Source organism: Amblyomma americanum, chromosome 9 (assembly GCF_052857255.1).
Source record: "Amblyomma americanum isolate KBUSLIRL-KWMA chromosome 9, ASM5285725v1, whole genome shotgun sequence".
In the NCBI taxonomy this organism is placed as follows: Eukaryota; Metazoa; Arthropoda; class Arachnida; order Ixodida; family Ixodidae; genus Amblyomma; species Amblyomma americanum.
Genome location: NC_135505.1, coordinates 93,787,107 through 93,803,504, shown reverse-complemented (window position 1 = coordinate 93,803,504; position 16,398 = coordinate 93,787,107). Strand labels below are relative to the sequence as shown.

The following is a 16,398-nucleotide window of genomic DNA, read 5'->3' as shown; positions in this document are numbered from 1 at the left end:
TTTTTATCTAATTTAGTACTCCATAACAACCTAAGAGAGAGATAAAGCTTTACAAGCTTTTTAAATGTTGGACGACTCAGATGGGCGGGCTTCTTAGACTGCGGTGGCTCCCGCTGTTGCTTGGACCCGTCGGATGGTTATCACGTTCGTCCTTCTCGTATGGTTGGTTTGGTTTGGTTTGGTTTATGGGGGTTTAACGTCCCAAAGCGACTCAGGCTATGAAGGACGCCGTAGTGAAGGACTCTTGAAATTTCGACCACCTGGGGTTCTTTAACGTGCACTTCATCGCACAGTACACGGGCCTCTAGAATTTGGCCTCCATCGAAATTCGACCTCCGCGGCCGGGATCGAACCCGCGTCTTTCGGGCCAGCAGTCGAGCGCCATAACCACTCAGCCACAGCGGCGACTGCTGCTCGTATGAAGCCTGTGGTGTTATTAGGTGGGATGGTTTTCTCATGCAACTCCACGAAATGTGGAATAGCATGGGCTGACTGCAGCACCAAGTTCAGGTGGGGTTGTATGTAGAAGGGGGGATGAGGCTGTACAAGTACTGGTTAGGCAAAGTGCTTGTCTATATTCACATCCATAATATGGCTTCTTCTGTGGTTAATTTAATATCGGGAGTGGTATATGTCCTCCGGATCTGTCGCAGGGTTTCTAGCCGTGCACTACAGCTTGGTGGTCAAGAGATGAGGTACGGGCGAAGTATCTGCGCCGTGCAGTGCAGTCCAAATACTCGCCTACTACCAGGTCGTTGCAGACGTAGAGTTACTATAGGGGCTGCAGCCGCTACACTTTGGCTGGGGAGTGGGTGTGCAAAGTCAAGATTCGCCCTGTTCTTGTTTTAATCCTCATTAGTCGCATGGAGCGGGTTACCGTGGTGCGTGCCACTACATTTTTTGGCTCAGAGCTTTTGCAATGATACTTCCGCACAGAAAAAAAAAGAAAATTCGCGTGCATGGTATTATTGTCCGCGTTTTAGGGCGGTGTCTGATTTATTATTACTTCTAACTACCTCCACCTGGGCACGCCTCCATCCATATTCCACATATTTTACCACGGTACGTTATTCTGTAGGCTGAAACTTGCTCCGCCGATCGCCCTCATTAAATTTACGGTGCGCGGCGGCGCATTTCGTTTCACCGGAATCGAGAGCTCTAACCGTTATACGGTAACGATTTGCCATAACTCTCTATTAGGTGGGGCCGCTTTTTAAAACATGACAGTTATAATGGAAAGATTTCACAGAAAAAAAAGGCTGTTAAGTTTATTTTACCTTCTATAAATGGCAGTGTTTTCTATTTCTTAGCAAGAACCAGCTTACCGCCAATAAAACAAATACTTTCACCTTAGCTTTTACTTAAATTAACTGCAGGTAACCGCAAAGCCACCATTCTGAAATAATTTCACTGGCATAGGATATGGTACTAGAAAAATCGTGAGTTAGCAATGTTCCATTTCAGCCGATCAGTAACTGCTCAAAGTATTTGTTTCCTCCAAAAAAAGTAACTGACAAGAACAGGCTCAGTAATGACTAAGTTCGACTGACAACGGTCCCACAGTTTGCATCCCTCCGGCAAAGATCTGATTTGAACTGGATGTTTATTCTTTGTTTTGCCACAGATTGTCTAGATTTTGTTTCGCCGTTGCAAGCATCCGCGATATTTTTCAGCTTCCTCCATTCGCATAATAAGCTGTTCTAGTAGATATAAGTGAATATACGAGTCGACAGACAGCTAGAAACCCAGTAAACAACGTGTTTCAGACATCATCAGCAAGATGTAGTACATGGTCATACCCTTAACACGAATTTGGTATACTTTTGTGATTACTTCTGCTTCTTTCCGTGCCTAATATGTACACTGTAGTACTTTACATCTCCGTTATGCCTAATATTTTTCTTTAAACCTATAATTTGTATTATATTGTTTTATAGCCTTGTTTTTTTTATTCTCTGGTGCTTAATTATTTTTTTATGTTATACCTAGCCTGTTTATTGTTCCTTTGCGCATTAATGTTGTTCTTTGAGATTTTTTACACGGACCCCCCCCCCCCCCCCCCCCTAGTAATACCCTCGAAGGAAGGCCTTTAGGGGTATGCTGAATAAATAAATAAATAAATAAATTAGCATTGAACTCTCCTGCTCTGGTAAAGCTACGAAGGCCAGGTTGATTTTTTTTTAAGCACCTGTCTTCACCCGCTGAAGCACAGATATCTGAATCACAAGCCCCTCACGCGATTGCCTCACTTGAAATGCAGCTGTGAAATATGGGGCAAGGGCCTCCTTCATAGCGGCCTCTTAGAAAGCGCCACGAACTGATGTTCTAATCAATTGTGCAAACGTCTTCAACTCAATTCTTGAGCAGACAATGCGTGTCGTGAAGTGCGGCCCCTCCGATGTGTCCCGACGACCGGAAGATTAGTTACCCTCGCATTCACCAGATGTCACCCGCCGACCCACCGGCGCCGACACGCGCCGGACGTTGCCATAGCGCCAGTCGATGAGGGGCCACGCCGCTCCATGCACCACTGCACGCTGCCCTGCCGCTTTAATATTTTCTCGTTTGGCGTCTCTATAGCCTACCGTTCGGCGTTATTCCTTGTCCATCATTGATTGTTTGCGCGGCGCGAGTGCAGCCGGGCCCCGTCGGCGTCGTGGCAGTTTGCGTGCCAATCTCGGAAAATGGCCGGCGGAGCAATGCACGCGGGTGGTGCGGATGACGGCGTGAGCCACGGCGCCGCTGACAGCTGCGCTGAGGATGACACGGAGGGGTTTTTGAAGCTGAAGGTTATCTGCCTTGGGGACAGTGCTGTGGGAAAATCCAAGTGAGTCATTGCTGCTTTGCAATCTCTAACTGTATACCTATCTTCGAACACTGACGACACCCTGTTCTCAATCATGCCTGTGGTAATTAGGCTTTACGCTTAGCTCATATTTGGCACTCCGTGCGTTTGGTAACAAAGGTGCGAAACATATAGTCAAATGCACGTTTGTTTTACGTCCTGGCGATAAACGTTAATTAAACCTGAAAAATCTGCAGGGAAATGCATTGTATGTGGTTAGGATCCACTAAAATATGTTAATTTTCTCTCTCTAGCCCTGCAAATGCCAGATAAGTCAGGTGTAACAATATGTGCGTTTTGCATGAACACGTTTATTTTCATGCCGCACGGCATATGCTAAATTCAAAAACGTAAAGAGCGCTGTTTGAGCAGGTGACTTGAACGCTTAAAAGTCAGCTTTCTTTTATTACCTAGTCTTTGAATGTTTTTTTTGATAAACAAGGCCATTTTATGGCGCGGTGCTTCGAATGCGCTTCAAACTTCTGGAAATGCTTTTTTGAACCGGCAGCCTACTACTGCTCACGAGTGGAGTGCCCTAGCTTTTTTTTTTTTTGCGCGCTAGTTTTTAGCATTTCGGTAGAACATATCACATCAGGCAAACGTAATCTGCCATCGAAGACTGTGCTGATCAAATCTATGACAGAGAGGCTGAACATTGGGGAAATTCTGCAGTGATTCTTTTGAAAGATGACTCACTTCAACTAAACACAACCCGCAGAGTCGACAGAGCGACACCTAAAATTGTGTTTCTATATCAATTCAAATATAACGCCTTTTCTCCTGGCGACACTTAATTCAGCCGGGACACTACTTTTTTTCCGCGCTATAGGCAGCTTATACAGCTCCGTGTAGCTCACTGCCTACTTAATCGAAGAACCACAGCCAACTCGAAGCCCGGTATACGAAACACAAGTGTTATGACTTTCGGAGTCGCATCTCTTTCAAATAGCCTCAAAGAAACCTCGGCCTATTGATTATTTGTTTTGAGAAGTTCCCTCACCAGCCTGCCTCGGGCAACTTCGCAAGAATAACTTGTTTCAGCAATCGCTAATTGACTGTGTACATGTATCAGCTTTTCTGGGCACAATATTTCGGTGTATCCTCGCCTTATAATAAACGCGGCACAGTCATCAACACCCCTCGACAATCGTTTGGCGATCGAAGGCTTCCGGTGGTTTCCGAAAAAGACACTTGGCAGACAGGCTTCGCGTGAGTCAATCTCCGGATTCTTTGTTTGATCTTGAGCTCTTTCCATGGTGCCATTAACCTCTTCCCAGACGTCGGAAATGGTGCCATTGACCCATTTGTTCTGGGTCGCTTATACGCAGTGATTATTTCTCAGAACTGTGCTTTCTTAGAACTCTTTATTCTTTCTCGATATCGCTTCAATGAAAGAACGCATCTTGTCGAATATATGCAAACATGAAAACGTTAAGTACTGCTTGAAATGTGATGCGAACAATATTTTACTGAATATATAATGAAAAACATTACTTTGTGCAAATATGATAGCATTCAGTAATGTTTGAAATGTGATGTGAACACATCATTGTACTAAATATATAATGGATAGTGTAAATTTTACCTGACAAAGGCCCTGTTAAGAACAAAGGCTTCTGCATGCTGTTTTAAAGAGGTCATTGCAATGATCGCAGCCCACCAGTTAAATGTTTTCCCTGGCTTTTGGTGGTGTTTGCTTTCTCTAGCCTCGGTGCCACTCTTTAGGTGACTATGGCGCATCGGTCTATCGAGCTCATAGTGAACGGAATGACCAAAACCTGCTGGAATTAACGAACAATCAAGAGATTAACTAGAATATTCGTGGCAGGGCGGGTGCCACAAATAACAGCGCATTAGAACGTAAAGCTTCAAAGTAATATTTATTACGTTAACGTTATTTGTAATGGAAGACTGAGCTCGTGATCAACTTACCGGGGGAGCAGTGCCAGCACATGAAATTGCATTGACACATCTATTTAAGTAAGCATTTAAATTCGGAGCGTCGCCACTCTACATGGCGCCAGCTCTTAAGTTCAAGTGTTTAGAAGTGAAGTAAACAAACGAGAGTAAAATAATAATGCCAATAGTTAATTTTCAAAACGATGTAAAGGGAAGTGTCGGGGCGCGTACGAAGACAAAGGCAGCGATTGTGCTAAAGCCCTGTGTGCTACTGCTATTGCTTTGCAAGTTTGATAGTAAACCCTTTCGTAAATCTCACAGGGGGTCATGCAAGTATTTCGCAGGCTTCGAAAACGTTTGCGAATACTTAAAAGAGGAACTCTTACAATGCGTGCTCTGTAGTTCTAAGATCTCACTATGCAGCGCATTACCTTTTCAATTAATTTTCATGCAAACATTTATGGACATGTTCGATCACACTCTTTTTTTTTCCATTTCAGGCTTGTGGAAAGGTTTCTGCTGGACGCTTAGTATCCTTTCACAGAATTGTGGCGCGCTTCTCTGTATTATAATTTTTGTGACCCAGATCGCGTGGGCTTCGCGTGGATCTAATGATTTGTAGCGCTACAGCCATCGCCGATTAAAAAATGCCACCTCCAGCTTCTCTTGGCTTTTACATAAGTGATTTAGTGAGTGTGTAAACGTTTATTGAAGAGAATGGTGGCTGAAGCACATGTGGGTGGGCCCTCAGCCCAGGACCCCGTAGGCTTCTGCCGATATTCTCGCGATAAGAAGCAGCGCTGCCTGATGGTCGAGGCGTGGGCTGGTCAGCTTCACTTTCCACAGCTCCAGAGCCGCATTACGCTGATTTAGATGCTGAGATTTTAGGGGAAATTTCCATGTGATATTATTTAGGGTTGGGGTGTCGCTGCAGCACGGACATTCGTCTTCGAAATTGTTGGGTGCAAGCGATGTAAATAGTGTAGGCTGGGATAGGTGTTAGATTGAAGACGCCGTAGAAGGCAGGAGTCTTCAGAGGAAAGGGAAGAGGAGGGAGAGGGTAAAAGCGTCTATTAAGGCGTTGGGTTTGGAGCCGGGTGGCGAAGTGGGATGATAGGGGGCAATGGGTAGGATGGGATGGCACCGCTCGGTGACTATATTATCGAACTAAGGTGTCCGCCCTGACGTTGACATCAAAGCCTTCGTGGCCGAGGCCCAGGTGATGACGTGATCTTGACGGGGAGTGTGTCCCAGCATGCGTAGCGCCTATCGTGGGACACAGCCGCTTATATACGCTCGACCGGCGGCTTGATAGTCTGAATATGTGAGAGCTGTCGAGTGGATGACCCTCATTTGTATGGCGAGGGCGATGGCGATCCCTTCAGCGGCGGTTAGGTCTCTAGCTCGGAGAGAAGCCTGGCTGCCAGAAGTGGAGTGTTGGTGCTGTCTACAGCAACACAGGCGAATGTCTGTGAGCGGTATTGCAGGCGACGTCAATGTAGACAGGGGTAGAATCAGGCCAGTACTGTCTGCGCGGACGCCGGAGTCGGACTTGTCTCCTGGCCTTTTGGAGTTCATGGTGCATGTGTCTAGAGATAGGGCTTGGGTAAAGGTTGGTGCGGATGACGGGAGGTAGTATTCCTGTGAGGAAGAGTGCTTTGGTTACTTGGGCATCCCCGATGTGTTGGAGAATGGCCCGTCCCGCGGAGGTAGTGACTTAGCTTGTGCGTTTGTAGAAGAGGACCGCATATCGAATTTCAGCGAAGGCCCGGAGCCACCAGGGGAGATGTTGACGTCACATGGGAGTCTGAGAGCGCCTTTGAAAAGTGTGAGGATTCGGATCTCAGCCTTGTATTGGTTGGTCTTGGTGAGGTGGAGGTGAATGAAAACCGTAATTACGCGTCCTTAACTGTGGTATGTCTGCTTGTCGTTCAGCAAGGCCCATCAAGTTTCGACATACGCTCTTACACTTTACCGGCACAAGACGAAAGTCGAAGGCGAGCCCGTTATAGTAGGTAAGTACGTTTAATTGACAAAAGATTAAAAATGATTGATGGTTTCGGCTTGCGTACACTAACTAAGTAGTGTTTTTGTTGAGTTGAGTACGAATTCCTCTGCTTCACAAAAGCAATATATCTTTGTCAGAATGTAGAAATTATTGTATTAGACAAATTTATGTTTCTTATTCACGTCTTGGGATTGAAGACACGTTTCTGTCTTGAACATAATGTAATAAAGAATAATTCAGACGTTACTAAATTTGTGCATTGCAAGTTTCTATTTAGCAAATATTTCCTCCAAAAAATTGTTTGGTGTTAATTCGAAAGGTGCAGTGGCAGCCGAAGTCTATGTTGCATAGTAACGTTGCTTTAAAATGATTACTTAGAATAGCCACTCAATGTTAAGGCGTCTGAATCGAAAATTGTAGGTCGGTGCATCAAGTAAACACGGCAGAACAGAATTGGTTTTGTTTCTAGAATTCGGTGATGGTTTATAGACCACTGACAACCCCGTCGCGCATCACATCCCACTTACGCAAACTATCTGATATGGCAGCAGTTTAGAGATGACGGCCGTGGGTGGGGCTTCGGTGTATACTCACGTGATTAGCTATCTAAGAGCGCAACAATGCGATTCGTTTACGGCAGCGCAAGCATTATTGCATTGTGTCACTTTTCACACTGTTTTCTTGCTGCTTAGCATTCGCAGAGATTTTCGCGAATGTCGTCTCTTGTGCACTCTGTTATGCTAAAGTTTCGATTGCATTTTCGTAGACTTCTGGGACACAGCAGGGCAGGAACGGTTCAAGACGCTTCACCCATCCTACTACCACCAAGCGGACGCATGTATTTTGGTGAGGAGGCTTCGTAAACATTCCCATCACTTTTCTCCTGAGAAAATCTTGCCTGGTTTGCACGTTCCAGGACGAAAAAAAAATATGTGGGCGAGTGGGTGCGAAAAACTGCAGTGCTTTTTGTTCCTGAATTTTCAGCACAATTCAGTGCTAAATCTTGGAGGGAACTAATTGAATTTTCGAGAGAATACTATACTACCTTTTCATAAGTGCGAGAGTCTGTTGTCTTTACAGCTATTCCGATCGCGCTTACGCTCCATGGGCACTGCAAACTCGAACGCGGATCAGCAATTTTGCAGCTAAATCAAGAAAAAGAAAACATTGTTCTGAAATTTAACGATCTCATGAAATATCGGCTTGCTTCCTGGCACAGGCAAGGGTTCTGGCCTGATTATAGTTCTGTTTTGCAAGGCCTGTTCTTCGTAGAGCTTAGTCTTGTCGGCGTGATCAATTATGCAAGCTGACTCTGCCATCAATGGTATCCCTAGCGCATTGTTCAGTATCAATAGTGAGCAACAACTTAAAGATAATATTTTTGGGCATTAAAATAGTTCTAATACATTTTTAATATGTTGCTGTTAAAGCTGATACTTTTTCATCGGCTAACTCAAATGGGTTTTCGCTTTCTTCTTCCCTAATTAGGTCTTCGACGTAACGAGGAAGATTACCTACAAAAATCTTCCGAACTGGCACAAGGAGCTTCGGGAGCACCGGCCGGGAATCCCATGCTTTTGCGTCGCAAACAAAATAGACGGTGAGTAACACTTCATGAATGCCGAGTACGTTCAGAATAGAAAAGTACTTCACCAGGTAAGCACTGAGTGCCCATTGTGTAGCAAAAGAAGTGGTTTCTTCGCAGGCATACCTCTGTACTTGCTTGTACAGAGATATGGTTCGGAACGCTGCTGAAGAAATGTGCATTTAAGGAGCGTGCATTTTAAATGCAACATGCGCATAATTTTGTAAGCCTTGTTCGCGAGGTTCTTGTGACTACGCTTATTTGCCGAGAGCCATGGCGAAATTTTAGCTGGCCGTTTTTAGTATATTTACAGTTTTCGTGACCTAACAAACAGCTCTAATTTGGAAGTGCACAATCGAGCATAGCAGTTTTTTTCCAGTAATGGTACCAAGGCATCGTACTGCATCTCGATAATTTTTACTCTTTTCGCCTACTAATACACTCCCACCATAATTTTGAGGCAAGAAGAGAGCTGTTTACCTGCAGACAGCTAGAAGCATGCAATTTTCAACCGGTAAATTACATTATATTGCAAACGCAAATATCTTCACACATAAGATTGCTTTGAAACTCTGGGTGCTGCTACATTCACATGACGAAAGTGAGGTATGTCAACGTTCTGCCTTATTGCGAGCTTATAAAATAACTGAGTTACACAATAGTTTTGGATTCTCTGTGTAGTGCAGGCGCGTGTATGCTTTTGTTTCTACAGGTGTACGGAGGTTAAGGTTCTCCTATCTTAAAAGTAGTGTCCCGAAATTTGGGAAGATAAGTTAGTGGCAATGGTTGTGCTGACGGGAAAAATACTAGGGTTGCGTAAACAGTGCTTTTTCATCATCGAAACGAATACGAATAATCCAGCTGTGCTACTGAATCGAATACGAATAACATAGGCTAACCTAATCTAACACGAATCGAATATTTGTAAGGTTAGTCGCACATGCGCCAAATTTTCGCACAACGAATAATTGTGCGATACAGCGAAGCGTAATTGGCGGCGCTGCGGTATGCATTTATAGCTGTCAAAAGGTGTGGCTGTTGCAGGTATACCGGTCAAAAGACGCAACACTGATCTCCAAGTGGATTACGCAACACAACGTCACCACGTTAGCCTTATGACCTTCAAGTCACGTGCCGAGGAAAATTACCATTTTTTTAGTGATGGCAAGAAAGAGCCAGCACCACATCTCAGCTATGAGAGGGGCGCGAGTTATATACAAGGCATGGTGTCTTAAATTTTCATGAAGTTAAGGTAACATGCGTGCCTAATCATGCCTGAAGAGTGTTCTGAACGCCGCCGCATGAAACTAACCGTATCACACACAGATCTGAACCCTCCGTCTTGAACAGATTGAATGCTGAAGCATGCTCTGTGTCGTGTGGCCACTCTTTTTGAAACCGTAGTCGAAGACAACTACAGCGTGTCTCGTTCGTATTTCATGCCAGTTATTTGTCAACTGTTCGACAATTTAAGAGAATATTGGAATTTTTTTCAAGAAGTTTTGTACGTGTACTGTTATATTCTTTACAGCTAATAAAATTGGGCGATGTGCGATTCCTTCTTCCAAATTTTTGAATATTCACACACTTCTAAGAAGCATGTACCTCATATGATAAAATGGGTAATTATGATGAGATAATCACTGCAGTTCCTTTATTAGTACATACCCTGTCTTGACACCCTAATTCTTTAGTACTCCTTGCTTTTTTTCATGAAAAATTTGGTTTGTAGAACACTCTCAAACTCGCGTCTTGCTTCTAAGCTTCGCATTTTCCAAATCTTGCAAAACTCATACAATACGAAATAGTTGCACCGTATGGATTTCAAGTCTCTACTACTACTACTTCTACTTCCTCATACTTCCTTCTACTTCCTTATGTTTACCTGATATTTGTTCGTTTTTTTTTTCAATTCCACCTGCGTACAATTATAGCCGCAATGCAAAACGGCACCGCGTTTCAATGGTATGGATAGCTTGTAAAGACATACCAAGTGTTGAAATTCTTAATGAACTTCTTGTTATGCGCTTTCCTCATCATCGCCAAGCTTCATTGAGATATAGCACTTCGCTGTAATGCGCTTATTGTCATAAAAAGGTTATGAATCGGCACAGAAAGGGCTGTATCTTCTGTGCCATTCGCAATGTATGCTGGGCTTTGTCAGACGCTCCCACGTATTATCAAGCGATTTGACTGCTGCATTCACTTCAGGCTTGATCTCGGTTAGAGAATAACCGGTTAGAGAATACTAGAACAAGCATTGGTTCTTTATGCACTTAGCTTAGGAATTTCTTGCGTTCCAATTTGAACTCACCCGCCATCACAACCGTTATTCATTCAGTTTCTTTCCATGTTTTATTTATTTGCTCTTTTGAATGTAGCCTGCTTAAAGCCGCATCAACCTTTCTGTTCTAGCGGATACAACAGTCGTCCAAAAAAGCTTCAACTTCGGCCGGAAAAACGGAATGCCTTTCTATTTTGTGTCTGCCTCTGATGGCACAAATGTCGTGAAGGTGAGTGAGGTGAAGGTGCGGTGAAGGTGCTCCAAACAGGTAAAGAAAAATCAAATTTACTAACGTTCTAAGCGCTGACAACCACGAAGACTGACGATAAGTTTGAACATTGATGCTTTGTGCTGTAATACTGTGGACCAAAAAAGCGACATTTTTGCGCTTCGTGCGAGTAAGGATGTTACGGTGCGACCTGTTCCTCAACCCACCTCACCCATGTGAGTTCTCTCCTCTCGCCACATTAACATTTGTGCACCTGGAGGCTATGTTTCCAGTAATGCAGGATATTTTGACGAAAAATATGTAGGGTGATGTTTATTTTTTTGCTATAGGTTAAAAATAAGTGTTTGCTTATTAAAACCACACATTAGAGTTAAGGCTGAAAGCATCTTTACTCCGTCTCTTGTCTTCGCTTTTCCGCTGCACTGTAAAGTAACTAAACTAACTAGCTAAATTTATGTTCTTCGCTCACTCAGCTACAGCAGCAAATGAAATGGAGCAAACACGCAGGTCTCAAAAAAGAATACATGAAATTTTCTTGGAACATTTACAATGCGTAGAAAAATGAGTATGGTGAGAAAGAAAACCCCTTCATGTGAGTGTCCTGCATTCAAGAAGTTAATTTTTAGCCTACTCTAAAACGTCAGTTTTAGTTACCCACTTCATCAAGTACTGCCGTCAAAACTCGGGTGTGGATACGCAAGTCATAGAGCATCATCATGAACATCCGACTGTTCTACTTCGTAATAAATAACAAGGCGCTACTTTTTCACCGAGTGAAGTCCATTCAGTAGATTCGATCATCACGTGACAACACACTGGTACTGGCGCCCGAGCACGCCGCGCTTGCATTGCTTTCTACACCAATGTCCTAAAAGCACTACGTCATGTCATGCGTCAGCCCCTGCACGCTTAGGCACACTGTCAAGAGGGCGGCCGTTTGCCAACCAACAGCAGTAGACACATCGTGTCAATCACGGGGCACACAAAGCATAATACAGTGTACACAAGGCACTTCTGTATTATTAGACACCTCTAGCATACCATTTACCGTGCACCGTGCTACCGGTACCGTTACCCGAGTACCGGGAGCCCTCGCGTCGCAAATGCGCATGCAAAGATCGCCTTGACGGCGTCAGATGGCGCCAGATGCCCGGCAGGACATCTGCGCATGCGCCTGCCGCATCAGGACCAATCAGCGCATGCGCAATGACGGTGGGCGGGCCCCGGTATTACGTTAGCGGTAACATGCTACATGACATGCTAAAGGTGTCTATTGTCATCAAGCTGTACATAGTGCACATGCGGTGGCAGGGCCCTATGGTGACACCATCGCATGCACATTTGATTTTTTTTTCTTTTAGTATAATAGCCACAGGAGACATTTTTCCCGCTAGGAAACGGCAGAATATTAGGATGACACGTAGTCACCAAATAATACCGTGTTCTCGTCATGACATGAAAGAAATGCTATCCATGGGACATGACGCGTAGTTGCCTAATGAAAGTCAGTGCGATGACTTAAAGCCATACTCAATCTTTCGTTCGCCATTCTGTGCAGGTGTTTCGAGAAGCAATTGCGGCTGCTTACAGCTATCGCAAGAATCCTACTGACTTTGTAGACCAAGTACTGCAAGAACTGGAGGTATGTGCCTTAAATGTTCAAAGAAAGATGTACCTTCGAAAAGCTTGACTTGCAGGTATGCTGAGGAATAACCCAGAAGTCTCATCAGATATAGCTACATTCTGTGGTTCTACTAATCTTAGAAAGTAACATGCCCCATAAACGGGGCGCTATATACCGCTGTTCTGTAGCTGCATTTCGAAATAAACGTTCTCGCCTTCAGTGGCGAATACAGCTCGAAATGTTACTAAGAATTTATATAAAGATAGGAGTGCATATGATTAAAGTTACTTCCTACTAGGGCTTCTGGTTTTCCTACATTTTACCGTGGTATTTTTCCTGCTGCCGAAGACCGAAAAGCTAAATGAAAATGCTGAACAACACTCACAAATTGTAAATCTATAATTTGTTCAAAAGTCCTGCAATAGTCGAAAAAAAAAAGACGTTTCTATACTTCTCGCATTTTGGCAAAAAACGCGTACAGCTTTCTTGCGGGAGCTTATGCTCTGTTCGTAAGAAATCATATCGTAAAGTGGTCACATTGAGATATATCTGCTACCGTTGTCCATCCTAATTACATCTACCGCGTTTTAGGTTGCTATCTGGCTAAAGGAAGTAGATTCAACAAGTTGCAGAGACCAATCTTAATTCCGTGAACTTTTACCCAAATTCACAAACGCACCTAGATTTGACACTCCACATCCACTCAGTTGCGTGGAGAAAAAAGGCGCTCCTACATTTTAGGGTTGGTGCGGATCCATGAACGCCTATAGTGGTTTCCTCCGACAATGGGTCCCTAAGCTCTCTACCTCCGCCGTGCCGGAAACGCTTTCGCGTATGGCAACAACAGCCGCCGTTGACGTAAAGTATACGTAGGACATGTATTCAGACGTTCAAATATGGTGTGATGCAGAAGGGTTGAAATGCGGGCCAGTCGTTGTGGTGTGAACACTCCTTCTCTTGTCCCTTGTCTTTTGTGACTGTTTTTTTTTCAAGTTACTATGGTGTGATACCTGCTGACTTCTATTCTTCATCAGTGCGAAATTTCTCTCACCCTTGCGGCCCAGCGGCAAACGATGAAAACTCCCATTCTTCTGCTCAGCGCGTCGCATTGCACGCGCTCAAACTAACGAATTGTACTTCCCAGAAGGCGATACCATTTCCGGTTTAAAAGCAAGCATAAGCAAAGTGGCAGTCTTAAACACAATTGAAAAGCCATGGTTATTCGCCGACCGCGATTGTCCTTTCCGCGGAACGAGTGACCCGCGCCGTCCCTTAGAAACACCGGATCGTATCTGAAGGCGTACGGACACTGAGGCGAAGGGCCAGCCAATGATGCGTCAGGCACAGGTGTTCGCACTGCTAAACAACGCCTCCGGAGTTCCTCAGACTCCCGTTTGCAATACGCCCTTCCCCAGAAATGCCCTCCAGTCTCCACAAAACATAGCACAGAGCGAGCACGCGATTGGCTGTCAGATGCGCTACTCAACTCGGCACACGGTATGCTGTGTAACATTCCTCTGGTTTCCAGGGACAGTTTTAAATGTGGCCCGGCAGTAGAACTGTAGTGCGATGACCAGCTACAGCACGGAAGGTACGCCAGGGGTCTAGCTGAACTATTGATAACGTGCCAGAAATACCGGCTCGAACGGATGCAGCCCGTCACAAAGCCGACCGTTCAAATCGCCAACACAGCTCTCAACGCTGCATTGTCACTAACGAAAGCTATGTTTTGCTGACCCCACCTTTTTATGCTAATACTAAGATGGTGGTGCTTCGTCGCCGGGAAACCCGCGGAGTTCGCGATGAACCATTACCATCAGAATCGCGATTCCATCAAAAAAGCTTCATTTTTTAAATTTGTACCGCATACTTCGCAATAACAGACTTCCAAATTCGTACGATACACATTGTGCTTTCTACAGCGAAATGGCTAACTTATATCACATGGTATGCGCGTGCCAGAACAATCCATATAGTTTGAGAATCAATAACTCAACAACTGAGGCCTGGGAGGCTGGTCAACCGGGAAAGAGCAGTGGCAACAGCATATGGGCTTCGGGAATGAGGGCCCACCCAACTAACCTCAGTTTGTCTTTTTCAGTAAATATTTTTCACTCACTCACTCGCACGCAATAATTTTTCTTCACTAGGCAGATTAAGAGGAGAGGTCTAGGGAAAAAAATTAATTAATAAAGAAACGTTTTTTGACCACATTATCCATTTTATTTGCCGCGTCCCCTCTAAAGCAGCAGTCCTGACTGCCAGTTTAGAAAGCAAAATAATTACAGAAGCTAATATCAAGACATACACCCTGTGTGGTATAGTAATCAATCTATGCAGTACGCAATGAAAGCAAGCATAAATAATAAAAGTATCACCAATAAGAAGTATTAAACAATATATGCAGTGCCCGATAGGAACACACGAAAATGTACAAGATACATCTGAGAATAAAAGTAAAGCCACCACTTCGTCGCAAGACGCGGGTTTGACCCAAGCCGCGGCGATCACATTTCAATGAAGGGGACAATCTAGAGGCCCGTGTACGGTGCGGTGGCAGTGCACGCTAAAAAATCCCAGGTGGCCCAAATTATCCGGAACCCTCCACTGCGGCGTCCCTCATAGCCTGCGCCGCTTTGGGACGTTAAACGTCATTAAGAAAACGCCTAACCGCCCAACTATCGTACAGCTTCTTTCTCAAGCCGCGATTAGCGGTGATACAGCTCGTCAGGCGTTTTAAACGCGTTCTCGTTCACAGTAACTGGTCAGCGTCGGCGCCAGCCCACGCGTGCGGCATGGGCGTAGATGTATTATGACACGTGCATCATGGGCGCCTTTTTCCCACTGCGAACGTGACATCAACCGTCACAGGCTACGTCACTAGGGGCCGGGACCAATCTGAGAAAACAAAATGAATTGGAAACGAAAAGAATTACTATATACTACGGCTCCTAATGCATACCGTGGCCGGAATGATAGTTTCGCACAATCGTTATATTATTATGTTCCTTCAAGCTTTTCCTGATAAGCCTTGACATTGATTACAGGGGTTCAGCAGTGATGGCGAAACCGAGGACACGTCTTCAACATCCTGTGGAAGCACGTCTGTCAAACCGGCATGAGATGAAGGTGGCGCTACGAAACAGCATACGCTCGAGGTGGTGCTTGCTGCCTTTCAGCTGTATATACGGATATCTTTTTAGCGTGTCTTTGAGTGCGGTGCTGTACATCAATTCGCCAGTTGTGTGTACTGGACTCCAAGTAAAGAAGATGCAGTATTTCTTAGGATAATTATAAAATATTATGCATTTGTGAATAAAGACGAACAACGAAACGAGACCTCCTCTGTGCTAGTATTACATTCTCTCACTCGATTTCTTGGCTAAGAACAGTACATTGTTCCGGAGATTTGATGAGCTAGAAACATAAGAAATGAAAGCTCTTTTTTTCAAAGAGCGGGCCAACCATATTTATTATGTAATTAGGAAACAAATGCGTATGTGGCTCGCTTGTCCTTCCACCTTAATAAGGATTAGCTTAAAATACCTTCTAAATAGTTTTTACCAATTAGTTGAGTTTACTTCTTTTACCTTCGCTTCTACGAGTCAGTGCTGACCTCATCTACCATGCAATTAGACAAATGTAAACATTCCGTCTACAGAAGTAGAGTTGCAGAACAATCTACCACTGCAAAAAATAGTATGCTTGAGTTGAATGTCAGATTTCTGTGTAGTGAATCTAGTAAGGCTTTCATACGATATAATGATTTGGTACTGCACGGGTGACCATTGGCCTGCTCGAAAGTTAGGAGTCAACTGGGGAGTACGCAGCGTTCAATGGTAGCATGTACTATGCTCAAGAAGCCTGCCTGAAAGTATAGAAGACGTAGTAGAGTTTGTAATAGATACGCGAATAAAGAGGAAA

The 16,398-nt window shown here is 44.4% G+C and overlaps 1 protein-coding gene across 1 annotated transcript; it reads left to right on the top strand.

The window, feature by feature from the left end:
• The first annotated feature begins 2,499 nt into the window (after nucleotides 1–2,499).
• LOC144105105 (rab-like protein 2A) lies at nucleotides 2,500–15,798 on the top strand. The gene is made up of 8 exons (XM_077638288.1): nucleotides 2,500–2,827; nucleotides 5,245–5,274; nucleotides 6,680–6,759; nucleotides 7,519–7,598; nucleotides 8,241–8,352; nucleotides 10,753–10,850; nucleotides 12,409–12,492; nucleotides 15,522–15,798. Exons 1-8 carry the CDS (start codon nucleotides 2,685–2,687, stop codon nucleotides 15,594–15,596), a joined length of 702 nt encoding a protein of 233 aa, XP_077494414.1. The 5' UTR covers nucleotides 2,500–2,684; the 3' UTR covers nucleotides 15,597–15,798.
• Nucleotides 15,799–16,398: the final 600 nt, after the last annotated feature.

Excerpts from the sequence above, each read along its gene's own strand:
- LOC144105105 (XM_077638288.1), top strand. The coding sequence starts at position 2,685 with ATGGCCGGCGGAGCAATGCACGCGGGTGGTGCGGATGACGGCGTGAGC. Across the intron at positions 5,275-6,679 it reads AGGTTTCTGCTGGACGCTTA|CAAGGCCCATCAAGTTTCGA; the intron begins GTATCCTTTCAC and ends CTTGTCGTTCAG. Across the intron at positions 7,599-8,240 it reads AAGCGGACGCATGTATTTTG|GTCTTCGACGTAACGAGGAA; the intron begins GTGAGGAGGCTT and ends TTCCCTAATTAG.